Below are 25,152 nucleotides of genomic sequence, written 5' to 3' on the forward strand. Positions count from 1 at the left end.
GAGAATACTTTCCTGGAGGAGGAATTTATTTCCAAGCATAAAGTGAGCAACGCAGGAGCTGGAGCTGGGGGGCGGGGCGGGGAGGGCAGTCTGCTGGCCTCTGCTGTTCCTTAGAACAAGCTCTGACCTTCCCCATTCGGCTGTCAAAGGCATCCTCTGATACCACCATCGGTGAGCAGAAAAGCATCCTCTGATACCACCCCCATCGGTGAGCAGAAAAATACAAAGCAGAATCTTGCAAGAGAGAAAAGCCCTCTTGGGCTGAATACGAACGATGTCAGCCACCTCCACCCCGCGTGTGTGCACCGTCGCTAACTCGTATCCGAAACTCTGCCACCCTGTGGACTGTAACCCGCCAGGCTCCTCTGCCCATGGGATGCTCCAGGCAAGAATACCGGAGTGGGTCGTCATGCCCTCCTCCGGGGTGGGGGGAGCATCTTCCTGACCTAGGGATCGAACCTGCGTCTCCCGCCTCTCTCGCACTGGCCGGCGGATTCTTCACCGCGGAACCACTTGGGAAGCCCTACCAGCTCCAGGCACTTCCTTAAATCGACTTCAGAGAAACCGGCGTTGCAAAGCGATAGGAATCTGGAGGAATGTTTGCAGAATAAAAGCAATTAGACCCATTAGGAGGGCAATTAACTGAGAAAGCACAGCGTAATCCCACCCAGGCAAGACAGGCTGGAACCCACGCCCGGAAAGTCTGTCTTTCCTCTTGGTTTTGAAATCACCGGTGGACGTCCCTTCGAATCCAGCGGCCCCCAACCTTCCTGGTTTCGTGGAGGAGAATCTTCCCATGGACCAGGCTTAACGGAGATGGTTTGGGGATGACTCAAGCACGTGACACTCATCAGAGGCGTTGTTTCGATTATTATTATCTCGACTAAATAAAAAAAAAGCACAATGTGAGGGTTGTGAGTTCCCTTTTATTTGGCGATAAAACAAGGACTGTAGCCCAGGAGACAGCACCTCAGATAGCTCTGAGAGACTGCTCCAGAGGGGGGGGCGGGGGTGGTTGGCAAGGTCAGGATATAACATTTTGGTGAAGGAGGCATTCAAGCCATCAGGCACTGACTTTACAATAGGTTACCTGCTAGTAACCGAGTAGCTGATGTCACCATGAAGGGATTTACTGCCTTTCTAGATAAATGGCACCCCGCTCCAGCGTTCTTGCCTGGAGAGTCCCAGGGACGGGGAAGCCTGGTGGGCTGCCGTCTATGGGGCCGCACAGAGTCGGACACGACTGAAGCGACTCAGCAGCAGCAGCAGCATGACAGAAAGCAGAGGAACCAAAGAGCCTCCTGATGAAGGTGAAAGAGGACACTGCAAAAGCTGGTTTAAAATCCATCATTCAAAAAACTAACACGGTGGCATCCGGTCCCATGACTGTGCAGCAAATAGATGGGAAAACAATGCAATCAGTGTCAGACTTTATTTTCTTGGGCTCCAAACTCACTGCACATGGTGACTGCAGCCACGAAATTAAAGAATGCTTGCTCCTTGGAAGGAAAGCTATGACAAACAGAGACGGCGTATTAACAAGCAGAGACATCAATTTCCCAACAAAGGTCCATATAGTTAAAGCTATGGTTTTTCCAGTACTCATGGACTATCAAGAAGGCTGAGCACTGAACAACTGATGCCTTTGAACTGTGGTGCTGGAGAAGAGTCTTGAGAGTCCCTTGGACTGCAAGGAGATCCAACCAGTCCATCCTAAAGGAAATCAGCCCTGGGTGTTCATTAGAAGGACTGATGTTGAAGCTCCAATCCTTTGGCCACCTGATGGGAAGAGCTGACTCACTGGAAAAGACCCTGATGCTGGGAAAGATTGAAGGTGGGAGGAGAAGGGGGCGACAGAGGATGACATGGTTGGATGGCATCATTGACTCGAAGGATATGAGTTTGAGCAAGCTCTGGGAGTTGGTGACGGACAGGGAAGCCTGGCAGCTGCAGTCCATACGGTTGCAAAGAGTCAGATACGACTAAGCAAGTGAACCACAACAAGTATATGAAACAGATAACCAACAAGGTCCTCCTGTATAGCACAAGGAAGTATATTCAACATCCTGAAATAACCTACAATGGAAAAGAATCTGAGAAAGGGTCTAGCGTACATATAACTGAGTCCCTTTGCTGTACGCCCAAAACCAACAGAACGTTGTAAACCAGCTAGCCTTCCTTTAAAGAAAAGAAATAAGACGAGATACAATAAAATACAGATGAAACCGACCAGAATGAGGATCTCGCAGCGAAACCACACACAACTCTGGCAGGCATGAGTGATCAGACCTCCCAGCACGCTCGTCCTGAAATCACCTTTCCAGGTTTCGTGCAGAGGCGGCTATAATCTACTGGGGTAAGTGAGATGCTAGAGGGGAATTTGCATGGATGAACCGTTCTTGTTTCGGAAAATCATCAAGATACACAGAGGCCGGGCAGCTGGCAGGACGTGGGATGTATGTAGGCGGATTTCTGTGTCCAGGGAAAAACGGGTGAAAACCCAGCTTTCCAAAGCACCGATCACCCGGGCACCACGACGGGCTGCAGGAAAGGGGACTCACCCCTCAGCTTTCCCGGGGGTCGGTGGTGAAGAACACACCTGCCAATACAGGGAATGCAAGGAGGAAATGGCAACCCACTCCAGTATTCTGGCCTGGAGAATCCCATGGACAGAGGAGCCTGGCGGGCTACAGTCCCTGGGGTTGAAAGACCGTCAGACATGACTGAGCAGCTACATAACCATAATCAACCAGTCAGTCCCTGTCTTAACCACCTCAGCCTCCCTGTCTGTTCAAGAAAGCTCATCCAAAGCACCGTTCTCTTTCTTCAGCTGCTCTGTACAAACCTGGCAAAGCTAACAACCTCAGGAACTCAAAATAAAGCAACCTAAGTGTCCACGGATGAATGGATAAGGAAGGCATGGAACCTATGTACAAGGGAATATTACACAGCCATCAAAAAGAACCACATAGTGCCAATTGCCGCAACACAGATGGACCCGGATATTATCGTACTGAGTGAAGGAAGTCAGAGAAAGACAAATGGCATATAACATTACTTAAATGTCAGTTGTTAAAATATTACAGAAATGAACTTATTTACGAAAATAAAGAAGCATAATCACGGACTTAGAAAACAAATTTATGGCCACCAAAGGGGAAAGTGGGAAGGGATAAATTAGGAGGTTGGGTTAAAATCCAGAAACTACAATATATAAAACAGATAATCGACAGGGACCTGCTGTATAGCACAGGTAACTCTACTCAATATTCTGTAATAGAATTCACACTGGAAAACAAATATTCTGTAATACGCTAAAAGGGAAAAGAATTTGAAAAAGAATGGATATATACGCTCAGATTCATAGATTCAGTATAACGGAGTCACTGAATCACTCTGCTATATACCTGAGAAATAACACAGCATTGTAAATCAGCCATGAAAGTGAAAAGGAAAGTCGTTCAGTCGTGTCTGACTCTTTGGGACCCCATGGACTATACAGTCCATGGGTTTCTCCAGGATAGAATACTGGAGTGGGTAGCCTGTCCCTTCTCCAGGGGATCTTCCCAACCCAGGGATCAAACTCAAGTCTCCTGCATGGCAGGCGGATTCTTTACCAGCTGAGCCACCAGGGAAGCCCAAGAATACTGGAGTGGGTAGCCTGTCCCTTCTCCGGGGGATCTTCCAAACCCAGGAATCAAACCCAAGTCTCCTGCATTGCAGGTGGATTCTTTATCAGCTGAGCTACAAGTGAATCACTATAGTGTAATATAAAATTACATGTTCAAAAACATGTTAGCATAAAAATATAAACAGAATAATGACTGCATCTATTCACAAATAGATATCTACTTGTACCATGTATAGATACAATTTAAATACCTATTTATACTTAATAGCTACCTATTTTCCTTGAATAGATATTATTATCTATAGATAGATACAAGTAAAAAGAGAAATATATAGACCCATACACACACAGAGACTCAGGACACACAGACACAGACACACTTTCATTGAATTGAATTTTCAATTTTCGCCCTGATCACATTCTAAAACAAAAATGTCTTCAACCGTAATGAAAATTAAGTCTGTTATTTTACAAAAATATCATCAGAATATGTGAGCTCACTGCCCGAGGCAGAAGGACGGGAAAGGAGGGAGAGAATCATCTGTAAATCTGAAAAAACAGTTCTCTGTCACTGGCGGAGGCAGACGTGCCGTGTTGTCCCGGGTACCTGGTGAGAGACACAGGCTGTGTTTATATCAGTGCCCAGAATCAACGGCATATGGAATTTCATACGGACTTTGGGAAGGGGCAATCCTTTGGCCACCTGATGCCGAGAGCTGACTCATGGGAAAAGACCCTGATGCTGGGAAAGATTAGGGGCGGGAGGAGAAGGGGACGACAGGGATGAGATGGTTGGATGGCATCGCTGACTCGATGAACATGAGTTTGAGTAAGTTCCGGGAGTTGGTGATGGACAGGGAGGCCTGGCGTGCTGCAGTCCATGGGGTCGCAAAGAGTCGGACACGATTGACCGGCTGAACTGAATAGCTGATTCATGTTGCTGTATGGCAGAAACCATGACAGTATTGTAAAGCAATTATCCTCCCATAAATACATGTTTTAAATAAAATAAATAAAAGCCACAGCAATAGCAGGCAAAGAATGGATGTGAAGGATCTGGGGAGTAATAGGTGAAAGCAGAACCCGCATCAGTGTTTCCCTCCACGGCACCACCCGTTCTGCGGGTGTGGGGGGGGGGGGGAGTCACAGAGCATCTCTGCGGTACCCGAGACAAACCCCAGGTCTGCAGGTCCCCTCGGCCGGAGGGAGGCAGGCCAGACGTGCAGGGTGACAGGACCCCTGTCAAGTTCCCGCCTGAGGGGTGCACAACTCGGTTAAGCGTCTGACTGCGGTGAACCTGGAGTCGGTGGCAGGCAGATGGCACCTGCCCAGCGCCGTGAACGAGCCAGTCTTCTTTTCATTTTCAACGTTTTACTTTGTACTGGAGTATAGCCTGGGCCAGGAGGCCTGGCGTGCTGCAGTCCGTGGGGTTGCAAAAAGTCTGACACGACTCAGCAACTGAACAATCCTGTGATGGTTTCAGGTGGACAGCAGGGGGACTCAGCTGTCCATACACGTGTATCCCTTCTCCCCCAAACTCCCCTCCCAGCCAGGCTGCCACGTGACACTGAGCAGAGTTCCCTGTGCTGCCCAGCAGGTCCTTGCTGGTTCTCCATGTTAAATCCAGCAGTGTGTCCATGTCCATCCCAGACTCCCTGACTATCCCTTCCCCCATCCCTCCCCCTGGGAACCATAAGGTTATTACAGAGGACTGAGCAGAGCTCCCTGTGCTGTGCAGCAGGTCCTTGCTGGTTTTCCATGTTGACTACAAAACCAGGTTTCTGTACGGCCACAGCAGCGTCGCCTTCAAAGGTGAAACGCGGCCCAGGGGATGTAGGAAGTGGTCGTCCACGGGTCCTCCTGAGCTTTCCTGGTGCCTTACATTTCCTGGGAGGAAATGTCCTGTCTCAGGAACCATGTGTCCACATGAAAAAGTTATCTGGGGTACAATTGATTTCATCGAGAAAGGGCTTTCAAGAGAAGCTTTTTATATCCTGCAGATTCCAGCCTTAAGAAGTACGGAGGGGTAAGGTTACAACCGCAGCTGTAAAATAAGAAAATTGAGAAGTCGCGGAGGAGTTTCTTCTTTTATATTGTCCCAAAAGGTGTATTTTAATCAACACAAAGCATATCCAACTACCACAGTTGATTAAAAATATGGCTGATAAATGCTTTCTGCAAAAGCAAGGCTGAAATGCCATGAAGGTGAGAGGAGATCAAATTTCTCAGCAGCAAGCTCCTCACCCAGGGACAAAGGTTTCCACAAACAGAAGACAGACATGAATTAATTCATTTCTAGGGGTATCAGAGGAAAAGCTAGTTCTCGCAGTTGAACAAAAGTTGCAAAATTTCAGCTCAGGAGAGAAGACTCGAAAATTTAGGAAGTACTGTGTGCAAGGTCAAACAGACCAGACAGCTCCCATTAGCTCCTGGTGACACTGCTTCTGACAATTACATTAAGCGTTTCACCATTACAGGACACAGTGAATCCACAGAATTAATGAGTCTCTCCCGTAACGCAGCGGAAAAAGCAAAGTGTGGAGGAGACACACAAATCAGATAGGATCAGCAGGTAGCCCGGCATCCCCGGGGAGCCCATGACTGTCTCTCGGCATTACCTCCAGAATTATGCGATTTTACGTGATCATAACTGCGGTGGACAGGAGAGCCGTAATGATCGTTTCTATCAGCATCACCATGTCATCATTACCATTATCACCACAGCCACCAGCAGCAGCAACGGCACCACCATCGTCATCACTGACATTCTGTCATCACCAACGTCATCCTGAGCTCCACCATCACCAGCGCATCCCGATCCACGTCCCCATCCACATCCCCATCACCCCATCATCCCCGTCCCCATCATCCCCATCTCGTTGCCCTCTCATCAGCACCATCAGCACCTCCATCATCACAGCATCCCCATCAACCCATCATCCATCATCCCATCATCCCATCATCCCCATCATCCCCATCATCCCCATCACGTTGCCCTCTCATCAGCACCATCAGCTCCACCATCCTCAGCTCCACCATCCTCAGCACCACCATCCCCATCATCCCATCATCCCCATCACTGTCACCCTCTCAGCACCATCAGCACCACCATCCTCAGCCCCACCATCATCAGAGCATCCCCCTCCCCATCATCCCATCATCCCATCATCTCCAACATCCCCATCATGTTGCCCTCTCATCCGCACCATCAGCACCACCATCCTCAGCCCCTCCATCATCAGAGCATCCCCCTCCCCATCATCCCCATCCCCATCATCCCATCATCCCTTCATCCCCATCATCCTCATCATCCCCATCACTGTCGCCCTCTCATCAGCACCATCAGCACCACCATCCTCAGTCCATGGGGTCAAAAACAGTGAGACAGGACTGAGCAGCTGAAGCCTTCGTTGTCCATACACTCTTAGATTAGGCAACCACTTGTGTTTCTTATTCAGATTTTCTTTCTTTTTTTTTTTTCTTTTGGTAATCATCTGGAAAAAAGAATGGGCATTCCTAAAACTCGATACCTCATACTGTTAAAGGCTGTGTGGTTACAGAAATTAAATTAAATCCAAGAAAAACGTAAAGATTGTAAGTTAGGTGAAAGTGAAGCTGAAGTTGCTCAGTCGTGTCCGACTCTTTATGACCCCACGGAATGTAGCCCGCCAGGCTCCTCTGTCCATGGGGATTCTCCGGGCAAGAATACTGGAATGAGTTTGCCATTTCCTGCCCCAGAGGATCTCCCTGACCCAGGGGTGGAACCCGCGTCTCCTGCATTGTCAGGCGAGTTCTTTACCAACTGCATCACCCCTGGAATTTGCCACACTACTGTGTATGAAATAAACAACGATGACCTACGGTATAGCACACGGAAAATATACTCAGTGTTCTCTAAAAGGATCTGAAAAGAAATAATATGTATATGTCTAATGAATCACTGTGCTGTGTACCTCAAACTATCAAGATATACTTTAATTTTAAAATTTAAACGAAAAAAGAATGAGGAAAGGTGTGAAACTGCCCAGGAAGACCCTCTTGATGTTGAAAAGTGTTCAATGAGGACACAAAGCAAGGGACACCCACCTCCTTTGGAAAACAAAGGTCGGGGACTTCCCTTGTGGTCCAGGGGCTAAGCCTCTGACCTCCCAAGGCAGGGGACCTGGGTTCCACCCCTGGTCAGGAAACTAGGTCCCACATTCTGCAAGTGAAGATCCTCAGTGCCTCAATTAAGACCCAGCACAGCCAAATAAATATTGAAACACACACACACAGATATCCAGTTGCAGAATTTTCCATCATTCCCAAGTGGGACTCTGTCACTGTGAGACACAGACTCCCCACGCCCTCCGGCAGTCCCTGGAACCCAGCCTCCTGTTTCTATCTCTATCAGTCTGACTCTTGCATCCAGTATGTGCATGCTCGGTCATATCCAAGTCTTCGCTACCCCAAGTCATGACCGACTCTTTGTAACCCCATGGACTGTAGCCCTCCAGGCTCCTCTGTGATTCTCCAGGCAAGAATACTGGAGTGGGTTGCCATGCCCTCCTCCAGGGGATCTTCCCCACCCAGGCATCAAGCCCCTGTCTCTTTTACCACTAGAGCTCCCACGCACCTCTCGGGACGTCCTAGACGTGTAAATCCTGCAGAACCTGTCCTCTCGACCGGCTTATTTCACTCATCGGCATGACCTCAAGCTTCACCCACGTAGAAGCAGGTGTCAGAATTCCCTTCCTCGTTACGGCTGATTCCTTTGTACGCATGGACCCATGTTTCATTTACTGTCTCATCAATGGATATTTTTTGAAGGGATCCACCATCACCACCATGTAACCGATAATGGCGTCTCTCTGAATTTAGCAATTAGTTGCTCAGCTCTTGGCAACCCCATGGACTGTAGCCCGCCAGTCTCCTCTGGCCATGGGATTCTCTAGGTAAGAATACTAGAGCAAGTTGCCATTTCCTTCTCTGCGACTTAGGATCCATTCAAATGCATCAGCCTCCCACCCACACCCAGAATTTGCTGAGTGCCGAAGAATTGATGATTGTGAACTATGGTCCTGGAGAAGACTCTTGAAGAGTCCCTTGGACTGCCAGGAGATCAAACCAGTCCATCCTAAAGGAGATCAGTCCTGGATATTCATTAGAAGGACTGGTGCTGAAGCTGAAACTCCAATCCTTTGGCCACCTGATGTGAAGAGCTGACCTACTGGAAAAGACCCTGATGCTGGGAAAGACTGAAGGTGGGAGGAGAAGGGGGCGACAGAGGATGAGATGGTTGGATGGCATCACCGACTCGATGCACATCAACTTGAGCAAGCTCTGGGAGATGGTGATGGACAGGGAAGCCTGGTGTGCTGCAGTCCATGGGGTTGCGAAGAGCTGGACAGGATTAGCGACTGAACAAGCCATCAAGGAATCTTAACATAATCTCGAGTTCCATTTTATGAGCAGGTGATCGTGGAATTTGCTCCGAACAGGAGACGTCATTCGGTAGGGAGGGTTTCCAAGGACAAGTCCACCCGAGAAAACCCATGACGGGCATCATTTAGACACGGCTTGCCATGCCAGGTTGCCATGTGGACTCCTTCAGAAGGCCTCCAACGTGGGTGCCTTTAAAGGCACGTCAATCAAGCACTCGAAATGAGAACCCCCTGAGGACACCTCGGGGCAGGCGTCCGCCAGGCAGGAGCCCATGCCTGGGACGAGGATCAGGCAGATGGTCAAGGCAGCGATGCGCCAAGCCCTGAAACCCGACGCCCTGCCCGCCCCGTCCACGCCCCGGCTTATCCGCAGGCACGGGGCGGAGGACTGATGCCAACGTGAGGCTGAGACAAGGGGAGAGCTGAATCCACTCCCGAGTCTAAGCCGGCGAGTCCAAGAAGGCAGGTTGCAGGCGAGGAGGGCGGTTCAGGACACGCACAGGTGGGCGGCCCATTGCCCAGGCTGAGAGACCACTCCACCTGGAGCTCCAAGACGGAGGTGTGGCAACGCCTGCCTCTAAGCATGTGGCATCCTTGCCAGACCCCTTCCGGCCGGCCAGCTCCACCCAGCGGGCGAAGCATCGCCTAGAAGAATCGCTCCATGTGGAACACGCAGCAGGGCAGAACCAGAGGCGGTGCGCTCAGAACCAGGTTCCTGGAGACCATCATCTGGGCACGTGCGTTCAGTCCCTTTGGACCCCTCCTCCTGCCTTTCAGAAGCTGTCCTTGGGCTTCTCTGCTGTCAATTTTGTTGAGTCACGAAGTCGCGTCCGACTCTTTGCAACCCCATGGGCTGCGGCCCACCGGGCTCCTCCGTCCATGGCGTTCTCCAAGGCCAGAACACTGGAGTGGGGCTGCCCTTTCCCTCCTCCAGGGGATCTTCCCAACCCAGGGATCGAACCCGGGTCTCCTGCATGGCAGGCGGGTTATCATGAGCACCACCTAGAAAGCCCACACATCACCATACAGAGAACAGATGAACGGCAAGGACCTATTACATAGCACAGGGGATTCTACTCAATATTCTCTCAGAAACCAACATGGGGCAAGAACCTGAGAAGAAATACACGTACACGTATCACTGAGTCACTGGGTTGTATCGCTGACGCTAACATGGTACGCTTTAGCTCTAAAACATTTTTAAAAAAAGAATATGAGGAAAGGTGTGAGATTGATCAGGAAGACCCTCTTGAGGGTGAGGCATGTAGAACAGTGATGCAAAGCAAGGGATGCCTTCTTCCTTTTAAAAACAAAGGACAGCGGACTTCCCTGGTGGTCCAGCAGCTAACAGTCCGAGTTCCCCAAGCTGGGGGCCCGGGTTCCATCCCTGGTCAGGGAACTAGAATCCCACACGCTGCAAGGAAAGCTCCCGCACACTTCAGCGAGGGTCCAAGATTCCGTGGGCCCAACTAAGATCCGCAGGGACAAACAATAAATACTGAAAAAACAATACAAAGCACAGAAACCACGTTTACTGGGATTCACGACCAGGGAATTCCACCGTGGCTTGTGTGAGTCACCAGGTAAATGTGCAGAAGCAACGCTGACCTTCCTGGGTTTCCTTTGAAGACTATGTCACTCACCTATTTCCATTTCAGTCCCTCTGAATACTCGCAAACCATTTCGCTGTCTGCTTTCTAGTGCTACGGATTTTATTGGTATTTTAGCGGTGGCTCTTTTCTTCTTTTTTTCCCTTGGTAAATTAGCACGACTGTTTGCTCCAAATAAGAGAGCTTTGCTCAGCATGTAATTACTCAACACCAGTATCCATTTCCACTTGGGTTCATTTGAACATTGTTAAGCCATTTCCCTGTTTGTTTTGCGGAGTTGGGTTTTTTTCATTGGTATTGTAGGGGTGGCGTGGTTTTTCTGTCTTTGTTTTTTTTTTGGTAAATTAGCATGACTATTTGATCCAAATAAGAGAGGTTTTATTAGCATGTAATTACTGAAGACCAATATCCATTTAGGCTTCCTTCGTAGCTCAGTTGGTAAAGAATCCTCCTGCAAGGCAAGAAACCCTGGTTCGATCCCTGGGTCAGGAAGATCCCCTGGAGGAGGGATAGGCTACCCACTACAGTGTTCTTGGGCTTCCCTGGGGCCTCAGTTGGTAAAGAATCCTCCTGCAATGCAGGAGACCTGGGTTCAATCCCTGGGTTGGGAAGATCCCCTGGCGAAGGGAAAGGCTACCCACTGCAGTATCCTGGCCTGGAGAATTCCATACAGAGCAGGGGGGTCACAAAGAGTCGGACACAACTGACCAACGTTCCGTTTCACGTTCGAAATCTACTTCCATTCGGATCCTTTGAACATTCTTAGTGGCGTTCTGCTGCTTGTTTACGTCATGTTGGGGGCTTATTGGTATTCTGGGGTGGCATGGGTTTTTTTTTTTCTTTTTTCTGGTAAGCTGTTGTTGTTCAGCCACTCAGTTAAGTCCGACTCTCTGCAACCCCATGGCCTGCAGCACGCCAGGCCTCCCTGTCCATCACCAACTCCTGGAGCTTGCGGACACTCATGTCCATCGAGTCGGTTATACCACCCAACCATCTCATCCTCTGTCGCCCTCTTCTCCTCCTGCCTTCAAGCTCTCCCAGCATCAGGGTCTTTTCAAATGCAGGGGACAGAGGTTCAATCCCTCATCCGGGACAATCCCACGTGCCGTGGGAGACAACTAAGCCTGTGAACCACAGCTTCTAGAGCCTGAGCTCCAAAACAAGAGACGGCAGCGCAGCAGAAGCTGGAACTCGGCAACGAGAGAGGAGCCTGCACCCGGCGCAAGCAGAGAAAAAGCCGGAGCAGCAGTGAAGACCCAGCACGGCCAAAAAACATGAATAAATAACATTATTAAAGCAGAAAAAGAAGCGGAAGGAGATGGATGCACCTTCTGGTAGGCACGTCCAAAGATTCCTGAGTGGGCACAGGCCTCGGAGGACCCTGGGGATGGATAAGGAATGAAAACGCGGCCCGATCTCACCAGCAACACTCTCCCTCACGGGTACCATGCCTGGTGCTGCCTTGCACCGGCCAAGGAGGACCAGAGGCCCTCAGGGAAACACTCCAGAGCAGAGACATGGCCCCCTCCCCAGAGCTGCTTCCATCAGCCCCACCGGGAACCCGGACCCAGAGCAAACCAGAAGCACCATCTGTCTGGGGGAGATCAGTCAAGTACCTTGGTCGTTGAGCGTGTCCTCTTTTATCCTCCTCACGACGTCCTGGGCTTTGCTGTCATTATTTCCGGCTAGAAGGGAAAGAAAGACACAGGACTCAGAGGAAGAAAACCGCTCCACGGGAAACAACCTTTTCTCGAGACGGTGGACAGCGAAGCCTGAGTGTCTCATTCCATTTCAGCTCACAGCAACTGCGGCTGATTCAGTGTATCTGCTGAAGATACGCTTTCTTCAGCCTGCACTGGCCAAAAGCATGCTGGTCTAGGGGGCTTCCCTGGTGGCTCAAAGAATCTGCCTGCAATGCAGGAGCTAAGATGCCCCGGAGAAGGGTGAGGCACCCCACTCCAGTATCCTTGCCTGGAGAATCCCACGGACAGAGGAGCTGGGCGGGCTACAGTCCACGGCGTCGCAGAGAGTCGGACATCACTGAGCAACGCACACACACGCACACACACGCACACACACGCACACACACACACGTATGCATTTCCGGGGCATCCTACTTTTCACCGATTCCACACACGCGTGTCAGCTTACGGCATGAGAACCACGGTGAGGCCAAGAAGACTATGGGCCTGAAAGTGTTGAAGGACATGTCCCACAGGACACAGAACTTTCAAAGCCCTTGTTGTCCAGGGAAGCCCTCCACGCACGGGTGGCTGGAGCTGTGAAGAGCTTCATGAGGGAATGTGAGCAGTCCAGTGGCGAGGACTCCACACGTTCCCTGCCTGGGTTCAGTCCCTGCTGCGGGGAATCTAAGATCCCTCAAGCCACTGCACGGGCAACCAGAAAAATGAGCAAAACAGAGCAAAACAAAGGGTTAGTCACTCTGGCGTGTTGACTCTCTGCAACCCCATAGACTGCAGCCCCGCCAGGCTTCCCTGTCCTTCCCCATCTCCCGGAGTTTCTGCAAATTCCCATCCCTAGGGTCGGCGATGCCATCCGACCATCTCATCCTCTGTCGCCCCCTTCTCTTCCTGCCCTCAGTCTTTCCCAGCATCAGGGTGGTAAACCCAGAGAAAACAGAAATGGCCAGCTCCAGCTGGACACAGAGGAACAAACAGTGGCAAAGGACATCTTTGGGGGACGTGAACAAAAAGGGATGTAGAAACCACCGCCGCCCTCGGAGAAGTTCAGAGCCGCGGACATCAAGGTGAAACAGCTGCAAAAGTGATCTGCACCTCAGGCGCCTGAAAGAAAGAATTGTTATGTGGTCATGACCGCTTTGCTCAGAGATTCTTCCTGCAAGCGGGGGCCAGGGGCACGAGGGGAAAGAACGCACGTCTTCCGTCTCTAAACGCTGGACGCATCAAACACCGCCACCTCCAAGAAAGAGAATTCAGGGCTGAGTGGGGGACATGGGCATGTATGAGCTTGCTCCTGAAATCGGTGCGATGTTTTTAAAGTGTATTTATTTTAAATGAAACAAAGATGAGTATTTTTAACAATAGAAGAGACAACATGAGGAAGAGACACATCATAAACCGTTTAGACCCCTTGACGGCAAAGAAACGAAGGACGCATGATGTGAACATCAGAAGGAAGAGGCAGGAAAAGAAAACGATAAATAATCACAGTGAGACGTGCTGTGAAAATGCCATCTGCTGCCAGGCCGCCTGGCAGGGTCAGGCCACGTTGGCATCGAGAGCTGGTATAGCTGAGGCTCCAGTGAACGAAGAAAGAAGCCCTGAGTTCCTAGAAAACGTACAGGAGGACCTGATAAAGCTGAGGCGGGGGGCAGGCAGTGGAGCCACAGGGCAGACTGGACACAGGGAACCGCGCATCCCCCCGGCAGCAGAGAGCTCACTCACTCAACAATCAGGCAGCCACAGCGAGTAGCATATGGCATTGCCTATACGTGCAATCTAAAAAAAAAAAAAATGATACAAAGGAGCTTCTTTACGACAGAGACACGGACTGAGAGACGTACAAAACAAACTCACTGTTACCAGAAGGGAAAGGGGTGGGGAGAGATAAATTAGCAGCTTGGAATCAGCATATACCAACTGCGGTATAAAACAGATAACCAGCAAGGACCTGCTGTCCAGCACAGGGAACTCTGCTCAATACTCTGTGATAACCTCATGGTTCCCAGGGGGAGGGAAGGGAAAGGGATAGTTAGGGATGGACATGGACACACTGCTGTATTTAACATGGAGAACCAGCACGGACCTGCTGTCCAGCACAAGGAACTCTGCTCAATCCTCTGTAATAACCTTATGGTCACTAGGGGGGAGGATGGGGGAAGGGATAGTCAGGGAGTGTGGGATGGACATGGACACACTGATGCATTTAACATGGAGAACCAGCAAGGACCTGCTGGACAGCACAGGGAACTCTGCTCAATCCTCTGTAATAACGTTATGGTTCCCAGGGGGATGGAAGGGAAAGGGATAGTTAGGGATGGACATGCACCCACTGTTGTATTTAACGTGGAGAACCAGCAAGGACCTGCTGCCCAGCACAGGGAACTCTGCCCAGTTTCACGTGGCCGCCTGGCTGGGAGGGGAGTTTGGGGGAGAGTGCGTATATGTATATGTACGGCTGAGCCCCTTTGCTGTCCACCTGAGACCATCACAACATTGTCAATCCGCTGTACCCCAATAAAAAATGTTTTTGGTGTTTGTTTAAAAAAAAAAGTTTAAAGAAAAAAAATTAAAACACAACCCCAATGAACTTATTTACAAAACAGAAATAGACTCAGACAGAGAACAGCTTCTGGTTGGCAAAGGGGAACGCTGAGGAGGGGTAACTTAGGAGTTTGTGATGAACATAGAGACACAACTATATTTAAAGTAGATGCACAGCAAGGACCTACTGCTCGGCACGGGGACGTGAATGCAATATCTCACAACAGCTTATCCTGGGGAAAGAGTCTGCTGAAAGAATGTACAAGCACAAACACAGCTCTGCGACTCTGCTGTACAGCTCAGCCTAAGACAACACTGTGTATCAGCTATGTGTGCGTACGTATCAGCTCGCTTCGGTCGTGTCCGACTCTTTGTGACCCCGTGGACTGTAGCCCCCCAGGCTCCTGTGTCCATGGGATTCTCCAGGCAAGGATACTGGAGTGGGTTGCCATGCCCTCCTCCAGGGAATCTTCCCGAGCCAGGGATCGAACATGGGTCTCCTGCATTGCAGGCAGATTCTCTACTGTCTGAGCCGCCAGGGAAGCACATGCCTGACCTTGCTGCTGCTGCTGCTAAGTCGCTTCAGTCGTGTCCGACTCTGTGCAACCCCATAGACGGTAGCCACCAGGCTCCCCTGTCCCTGGGATTCTCCAGGCAAAAACGCTGGAGTGGGTTGTCATGCCTTCTCCAATGCATGAAAGTGAAAGGTGAAAGTGAAGTTGCTCAGTTGTGTCCGACTCTCAGCGACCCCGTGGACTGCAGCCCACCAGGCTCCTCTGTCCATGGGATTTTCCAGGCAAGAGTACCGGAGTGGGGTGCCATCGCCTTCTCCGATGCCTGACCTTAGGCTGTTGCTACATCTCCTGGGGACCCACTAGCATATCCGGAAACACTCCCCTGAAGGAAGCAGCTCACAGACACACTGGGTCTGCCTTGCCGTCAAGCTCTGTTCGGTGGCGGTTACGTCTTACACAAGCCACAAAGCAAGGGTCCAACGGCACCAAGTCACGGGGGAAGGGCAAACTCCCACGTTCAGATTTGCTGTGGGAAGGATGAGCCCTGCTCACCAGAGTGTAAAGGTCTGCAGGAAGAAAGGAAAGTACCACTTGTTAGGAGAAAAAAAAAAGATATTGACCCAAATTAGGTCCAGTGAACAATGGGCCTGAAGCTAAACCTGGTTTATCTCCTGCTGTGATTTAAAAAAAAAAAAAAAGTTTTATTGGAACACAAGCCCTGCTCATCGCTAGTCCATCCTAAAGGAGATCAGTCCTGAATGTTCATTGGAGGGACTGACGCTGAAGCTGAAACTCCAGTACTTTCACCACCTGATGTGAAGAGCTGACTCATCTGAAAAGACCCCAATGCTGGGAAAGGTTGAAGGCAGGAGGAGAAGGGGACGACAGAGGATGAGACGGTTGGATGGCATCACCGACTCGATGGACATGAGTTTGAGCAAGCTCCGGGAGATGGTGATGGACAGGGAAGGACTTGCTTTGCTGCAGTCCATGGGTGGCAGAGTCAGACATGAGTGAGAAATAACAGCTGAAAGCGGTAAAACCAGACCTGTAGTAAATTTTCATCAAAACGGACACCATGAAAAGGATTAATTAAATGCACAGGATGCCCGGGAAAATGTGATCAATATTATATTTTGTTTTGTTTTTTTTCAAAGCTCATCTCCCTGTATCTTTTTTCCAGCTGACTTACACAGCTGAAATATTCACAAAGGTAAATTGAGTTGACCTGAAGTGTCTCCACTTTCCTAGCAGAAGAAAGTCCCTTCATTTCCAAAGCGGATTGAGGGACCAATATAAGCCATCAGAAAGCTTCAAAAAGAAGACGGGGAAATTGAGATCATCGCCAGCGTGCAGCCACAGAAGATGCTTGAAATCGGCTAGCAGCTGATTCCGTGACATCCCAAAGGCACGTGTTGAAGTCCTGACCCCCAGGACCTGAGAATCAGGCTGTGTTAGGAAATGAGAGCCTTTTGAAGAGGGGATGAAGCTGAAACAAGGTCAGTAGGGTGAGTCCTGATCCCATAGGACTGGGGTCCTCATAAGAAGGGGTCAGGGCACAGAGACACACACAGGGGCGGCCACATGAGGTCTCGGGGAGGAGACGGCCGTCCACACGCCCAGCAGAGGCACCTCGGGAGGAACCAGCACTGCCCACCCCTGGCTCTCAGACTCCAGCCTCCGGGCCTGTGGGATGGTAAACGTGCGCTGTTTCAGCTATCCAGTCTGTGCTGTAATTTGTTATGACAGATCTGGGAGGCTAACCCACACTTATTGTCATTTATTGCAGTGACTCACACAGGTTAAAAACTGTATATATGTTCCACATTAAAGGAGAAGCTAGGCTCCTATCCAAAAAAAAATCAGGAGTATCACAATTTCCCGTCCTGTTCAGCTTTTCAGGGTTGACCATTAACGCCTTCTGCTCCTGCTGGCTTTGTTCTTCAGTTGCTAAGTCGGGTCTGACTCTTGGTGACCCCCTGGACCGTAGCCGGCCAGGCTCCTCTGTCCATGGGATTTCCCAGCCGACAATACTGGAGTGGGTTGCAATTTCCTCCTCCCAGGGGTCTTCTCGACCCAGGGATCGAACCCAGGTGTCTTTCATTGGCAGGACGATTCTTCACCACTGAGCCACTTGGGAAGCCCACAGTGGGATAGGTTGTTCAGTCACTAAGTCATGTCGGACTCTTTGAGACCCCAGGGACTGTAGCCCGCCAGGCTCCTCTGTCCGTGGGGTTCTCCAGAAAGGAACACTGGAGTGGATTGCCATGCCCTCCTCCAGGGGGTCTTCCCGACGCAGGGATCAAACCCAGGTCTCTTGTGTCTCCTACCCTGGCAGGCATTCTTTACCACTGGGCTGCCTGGGAACCCCTCCCGGATCTGTACCCACACCGATATCTGCATAACAGAGGCCAACGACGGCGTATCTCCCAGTCACTCTAACACGTAAGGTCTTGAACAAAGGGACTATCACCTATGATGACGTGCATGCCCAGCTTCGCCAGCTGCTTTGCGGTCGAGTATCCAATGCCATCGGTCCCTCCGGTCACTATGGCAACACGTTCCGGTTGTGGAGAGAAGACTGCAGAAGAGAAAGAAAAAAAAAAAAAAAACAAGGGTTAGAAGCAGAGCACGTGTCGGAGCTAATGAAGTCACAAGAGAGGCCGCGATGCCAACAGGAGCGGTGGTTTCACACCTGTGGTTTTGTTCCTGTGAGTTATTTACAGGCTCAGGATGGGAGAGGGTAACACAGGACCTTCGCCCTGACTGATGACTGCCTGGGCTTGCCAGGGGGCCCTTGGGGTAAAGGAGACGTCTGTTGATGCTGCTGCCCCTAAGTCGCTTCAGTCGTGTCCGACTCTGCGCGACCCCATAGACGGCAGCCCACCAGGCTCCGCCGTCCCTGGGATTCTCCAGGCAAGAACGCTGGAGCGGGTTGCCGTTTCCTTCTCCAATGCGTGAAAGTGAAAAGTGAAAGTGAAGTCACTCAGTCATGTCTGACTATTAGCAACCCTATAGACTGCAGCCTACCAAGTTCCTCCGTCCATGAGATTTTCTAGGCAAGAGTACTGGAGTGGCTTGCCATTGCCTTCTCCAAAGAAGCCGTCTACAGGAGTTCTATCCCTGTCTCCAGACCCCCTGGAGGAGGAAATGGCAACCCACTGCAGGATTCTTGCCTGGAGAATCTCACAGACAGAGGAGCCTGGTGGGCTACAGTCCACGGGGTCTACAAAGAGTCAGACAAGACACACTTGCATTACGACAGCCTGGTGTAGACAACCTCACAAAGCCTCGCTCAACCCCCACAGACACCTCTGCAAGAATGAACGCTGCCAACATGATGTGCAGAAAGGGTGAGACGAGGGATATAGCCCAGGACCCTGGGTTGGGAGTCCTGGATGAATCCTCTCGGGTCAGGCTGGCTGTGTTGTGACATGGAGGTCTTAACACCTGCACACACTTCCTTCCTCCGAGGCGCTCAGTAAACCGAGTACCGTGAATGTATTGTGCATCGTCTTCTCCAGCGTCTGAAGACGGCGTGAAAACCACAGAGTGTCTCACAAAAACCATGAGCGTTGTGACGGCTTTAACCATTGACCTCTGCATGAACCCACAGGGATCCAATCACGTGAGACCAGCAGTTGATGTTTCGACCTAAAGCTTGCTGTGTCCAACTCACGGGCAGAGAGAACACACGTGGGGTGATCTAGAAGGGCAGACAGGGCCAGGGAGGGAAGGGTTGGTCGCTTGGGGTTAGAGGATGCAAGCTGTTATATATCGGATGGGGCAACAGCAAGGTCCTACTATATAGAGCAGAGGACAGGATTCATTACCCTGCGATAAACCATCAGGAAAAAGGATGTGTAACAAGATGTGTGCGTGTGTGTGTGTGTGTGTGTGTATGTGTGGACTATATATATGGGTCTTCCCTGGTGGCTCAGGGGTAAAGAATCTGCCTCCAATGCAGGAGACCCGGGTTCGATCCCTGGGTCCGATCCCTGGGTCGGGAAGATCCCCTGGTAGAGGGCATGGCAACCCACTCCAGGATTCTTGCCTGGAGAATCCCACGGACAGAGGAGCCTGGAGGGCTACAGTCCATGGGACAGGGGTGGGCGCAGGTGGATGGAGGCCCACAGGAAGCCCCTGCCAGGAAGGCATAGCGCTGAGTCCTGGACAGACAGGTCACTTTGCATTTGAGCAGGAGGCTTCTAGGTGAGTGAGCTGCTATGTGTAGAAAGTGGCTGCTCCGAGGAGATTTACTATAGGATCAGTGCCGGTCAGTCAGTTCAGTCACTCAGTCCTGTCTGACTCTTTGCGACCCCATGGACTGCAGCACGCCAGGCCTCCCTGTCCATCACCAACTCCTGGAGTTCACCCAAACCCGTGTCCATTGAGTCGCTGATGCCATCCAGCCATCTTATCCTCTGTCATCCCCTTCTCCTCCCGCCTTCAAGCTTTCCCAGCATCGGGGTCTTTTCCAATGAGTCAGCTCTTCTCATCAGATAGCCAAATTATTGGAGCTTCAGCTTCAGCATCAGTCCCTCCAATGAACACCCAGGACTGATTTCCTTTAGGATGGGCTGGTTTCACTGATTTCCTTTAGGATAAACATAGCAAGCATGAATTTGGTATGTTCCCTGTCTCCTGTATTTTATTTTACAAAATGCCTTTTCTTCATTGAAGTACACTTGATTTATAATATTTTTATAAGTTTCAGTGGTACAACACAGTCACCATTTTTAAAAGTTATACTCCATTTCTGTGTGTGTTCATCACTACGTCATGTCTGACTCTTTGCGACCCCATGGACGGCAGCCCACCAGGCTCCTCCATCCACGGGATTCTCCAGGCAAGAGTACTGGAGTCGGTTGCCATTTCCTCCTCCAGGGGATCTTCCCAACCCCAGGGATCGAACCCAGGTCTCCCTCATTGCAGGCAGATTCTTTACCGTCTGAGCCACCAGGGAAGCCCAAGAATACTGGAGCGTGTAGCCTATCCCTTTCCCAGGGGAATCTTCACAACCCAGGAATCGTACCGGGGTCTCCTGCATTGCAGGAGGATTCTTTACCAACTGAGCTATCAGGGAAGCCCAAAACAAATACAGTAAAGGCTTTAAAACAATAAAGATACATTTTTAAAAATTTAAATGCTTAAAAAATAACAAACAAAAAAATACTGAAATGGCCCTTCAAATCACGGGTCCAACTTTACACCCAGTGACGGACATGTTAATAGCTGACGAAAACTGCAAGGATACCATCTGACCCCGCAGGTTGGTGAGAGTTCAAAGACTTCAACATCACGTTCGCTGGTGTGGCCGCGGGGACAACGCTCTGACCCACAAAGTGGACAGGAGTGCAGAACGGCTCAGTCCCCGTCTGGGAAAACTGCGGAATATCTACCCCAGTTACATGTGATTCTATCGTTTCGTCTCGCAAAGTCACTTCTAGGAATCGGCTGCGAAGAGGCCAGGTCAGGTGCCAACGCAGAGCTCCGCAACTGCGCTGCGTCTCCCTGCAGAAACCATGCGTCAGCCACCTGCCGCCGTAGTCCACTCTCCAAGTCGTGTCTGACTCTCTGTGACCCCACAGACCATTGTGAATTTACAAAGATTAAGCCCTATGCATTCTTGCAAGAGCTCTGTATTTTTAAACTCCCTTTTTAAGGTCACTGACCCATGGAGAGTTGACGTAAGGGTCTATTCATAATAGCGGAGTATGTGGTATTGGATTTCGTCACTCAGTCGTGTCTGATTCTACGCGACCCCGTGGACTGCAGCCGGCCAGGCTCCTCTGTCCATGGGTTTCCCTAGGTTTGTGTCCGACTCTTGTGACCCCGTGGATGGTACCCCGCCAGGCTCCTCTGTCCATGGGATTCTCCAGGCCAGAACACTGGAGTGGGTTGCCATGCCCTCTTCCAGGAGAGCTTCCGAATGCAGGGATCGCACCTGAGTCTTTCGTCTCCAGTAAATTCAGGATGCTCACCTGACCCCAACCACGCCAGCTGCCCATCCCGGATAGAAGCATACCAGCCACCCTGTCAAAGCTCTCACCTGCTCCTCTAATTCTAAAACCATTCAGTTTTGCAGCTTCCTGGTCCGACACTACCAGATGCAACTGCTTGCTCCAGGGTTTGGGTCTGGACGGCCAGGCGCTCACGAAGAAAGGCAACCGTGGATTCCCAGGTGGCTCGGAGGTAAAGGACCCGCCAGGCCAAGGCAGGAGACACGGGTTCCAGCCCTAATCTGGGGACGATCTCACACACCACGGGGGCAAGAACTGTGCTCCAGGGCCCCAAACCCGCAACTCCTAAAGCCTGTGTTTCGCAAACCAGGAAGTCATCGCAACAATAAGCCCACACACTCCAACTAGACACCAGCCCCCGCTCTCTGCAATGAGAGAGAGCCCAGGAGTGGCAGCCAAGACCCAGCAGAGCCAAAAGCAAATCAATCGCTAAAAAGTAATTTTTAAAAAAAAAGGCAGCTCAGATCTTGGCAAACACGTGGTTGGCAAAGACACAGTGTTTGCAGGGCGAGCCGAGCGGTCCCTTGCGAGCTATGTTTAGACACTCCGCGGTCATGCGTCTAAGTGTCTAACTCGGAGGGCTGACCTCACAGCTCGGGGATGGGCAGCAGCTTGGGAAAATAGCAACATGACAGGCTCGCTGAGCTCGCGACACCTGAGAGACGCCCCTAATGACTCTTTGCGACCCCGTGGATTGCAGCACACCATGCTTCCCTATCCTTCAGCATCTCCTCCTGGAGCCTGCTCAAAATCATCCATATGGGACCTGCTGCTTTTACTTTAACCTTTGCGCTCTTTTGCATTGCGTTACAAATGTTGCCCAGAGCCTGAAATAGACGGAGCAGTTCACTCTCAGGTTCTGATCTTTAAAGGCATAACCCTTTTCCACTCACAGAGAGCTTTAAAAAGTTGCAGAAAAGAGAATAACCTTTGTTTGGTTGGAGATTTATAGTAACATTGTAGACAGCATAGCTCATTCTTAGGCAGATCTTTACCTGAGTATAACCCTTTTCCACTCACAGAGAGCTTTAAAAAGTTGCACAAGAGAGAATAACCTTGGTTTGGCTGGAGATTTATAGTAACATTACAGACAGGATAGTTCATTGTTACGTTCTGACCTTTAACGGTATCACATTCACAGAGAGATAAAAAGTTGCAGAATAGAAAATACCATTTGCCTTCTTGGAGGGTCATAGGAACACCATAAACACATTCTGAGTCTCAGATCTTTAGGCGTATAACCCTTTTCCATTCACAGAGAGATTTAAAAAGCTGCCAAAGAGAGAATAACCTTTGTCTGCTTGGAGGTTTAGACTAACATTATAAATAGATGGGATAGTCCCTTCTCAAGGCCCTGACCTTTAAGAGGACAACACTCGTCCATTCACAGGGAGATAAGTGGTTGCAGAGGAGAGAAAAACACTTGTGTTGTTGGACGTTAAGATGAGCATCGCAATGGACACGGATTCCTGAACCAAGAAGTTTGCAACCACTAACCTCACCCCCTCCCTCACCTGGTCCTTAACAAAGCTTTGCTGAAACATTCAGGAGGTCCAGGACTTGAGGGCACAAGACACCTGTCTCCTTGCACGACCCTGCAGTAAAGCTTTCTCTGCTCTAAACTCCCAACATTTCGGCTTGTTCATCTTCACTGCGCGCTGAGCAGACAGAAAGGACGGCTTTTTCTAAGCAAGACACAGACACGGTGCAGGAAATAATCTATCACTCGGACCACGAAAAGATTGCTTCATCCCATGGAACCAAAAGTGCCTCAGAAGACAGCGAAAGGAAAAACAGAAATGGTGCGATGTGGGAAGAAGGTCCCGTTCTTTGTCTATAAAGAGTCCTTGCAAAATAATTTGAAAACATTTAACAACTCTCCGGAAAAGAGAAATGAACAAGAAATTCACCGAGACGGAAAAAGGCACAGATGTGGACAAGGATGTTGGAGCTGGCTCCGTCCTGTCTGACTCTCTGTGACCCACCAGGCTCCTCTGTCCATGGGATTCTCCAGGCAAGAATCCTGGAGTGGGTTGCCATGCCCTTTTCCAGGGGGTCTTTTCCGACCCAGGGATCAAACCCGGGGCTGCACTGCAGGGAGATTCTTTACCACTGAGAACCATGATGGGGAATTTTCAAACCCACATGCACACAGAAATCGCAAGGATCGCACAGACGGACACAGGACTGAACACAAGTTAGGGCAGGAGATGGGGCCGAGAGCGCCGCCTTGCATCAGTCAGCCTCTCGCTGTAGGACATGGTACCTGTATCCGTCATGATACAAGAGGGCTCCTCCAGCAGAAAAGCAGGTACGCTGTTGCCCCATTGAATTCTTTACAACTGTACCTGAATCTGAAACTATCTCAAACTGGCAGCTTTTATTTACGTGTGTATTTTGACCTCTACGCCCAGCCTGCAGCTCCCCAACCAGGGATCGAACCTGGGGTCCCCGCAGTGAGAGCACCAAGTCCTAACTGCTGGTCTGCCCACCAGGGAAGTCCCAGGAGCTTTTTGTAAAAAGTCTAAATTCATGCCGTCATTAAAAAAAAAGAAAAGAAAAGAATATAGCCTTCTTAAAGTATAAAGCAAGGAGATCCAACCCATCCATCCAAAAGGAAATCAATCCTGAATATTCACTGGAAGGACTGATGCTGAAGCTGAAACTCCAATTCCAGGGCCACCTGATGCAAAGAGCTGCCTCACTGGAAAATACCCTGATGCTGGGAAAGACTGAAGGCGGGAGGAGAAGGGGGCAACAGAGGACGAGATGGTTGGACGCCATCGCCAACTGGATGGACATGAGTTTGAGCAGGCTCTGGGAGATGGTGATGGACAGGGAGGCCTGGCGTGCTGCAGTCCATGGGGTCACAAAGAGTTGGACACGACTGAGCGACTGAACTGAAAGTATGAAGCAAAAGGCGGCTTCCCTGGTGGCTCAGTGGTAAAGAATCAGCCTTGCAATGCAGGAGACACGGGTTCAGTCCCTGGTCCAGGAGGATCCCACAGGCCAGGGAGTAACTAAGCCCAGTGAGCCACAGCTCCTGAGCCTGAGAGGTAGAGCCTGGGAGCCCAAACTCCTGAAGCTTGCGTGCCCTGGAGCCCGGGCTCTGCAACAAGACAACCCCTCGCAGTGAGAAGCCCCCGCTCACAACTAGAGAAAAAGTCCACGTGTAGCGACAAAGAGCCAGTGCTGCCAAAAATAAACACACAAATACATGAAATTAAAAAGAAAAGCAACCTCAAAACAAAGAACTCTGCCATCTTGGCCCCTGTCCAGCTATGTTGAAATGACCCAAGCTTTGTGGCTACTTTTAGAATTGGGGGCTGACTCCATGCCTGGTCCCTTTTTTATCAAATACTAGCAGCTGGATGCCCAGGCGAAGCACGGTCGTCACGAGAGAGAAGTGGGCGCCAGGTACAGGGGTTTTGAAAGCCCAGGGCAGTGGCAACACCATCTCCCCTCTGTTATCTCTGAGGTTCCTGGACTTTGATTTATGTTCTGCATTTCCTATCTTCTGCAGACACGTGTAAGCCGCTGTGAATTCTCTGTGAGAGCACGTGGGTCGTCTATTCACTGCTTCACCCCTTAAATCTTTGCTCCCGCACTCTCCTGGGAAACGACAACAGAAGTCTGCCGGGAGAGCATCAGGGAAAGATAAATCCAAGCCACAGTGAGTCGCTTGTTCACAACTGTGCGGATGGCT

At 50.4% G+C, this 25,152-nt stretch overlaps 1 protein-coding gene across 1 annotated transcript in view; it reads right to left on the reverse strand.

Moving 5' to 3' along the window:
* LOC138929695 (polyprenol dehydrogenase-like) overlaps positions 1-25,152 on the reverse strand; it is a 141,762-nt gene that overhangs the window by 83,634 nt on the left and 32,976 nt on the right. Inside the window, exons 2-3 of the mRNA XM_070291325.1 lie at positions 17,897-18,004; positions 12,281-12,349 (exon numbers count right to left, since the gene is read on the reverse strand). Coding sequence (XP_070147426.1) covers positions 12,281-12,349; positions 17,897-18,004 — 177 coding nt within the window. The remainder of the gene's footprint in view (positions 1-12,280; positions 12,350-17,896; positions 18,005-25,152) is intronic.

This window comes from Ovis canadensis, chromosome X, assembly GCF_042477335.2.
Source record: "Ovis canadensis isolate MfBH-ARS-UI-01 breed Bighorn chromosome X, ARS-UI_OviCan_v2, whole genome shotgun sequence".
NCBI lineage: Eukaryota > Metazoa > Chordata > Mammalia > Artiodactyla > Bovidae > Ovis > Ovis canadensis.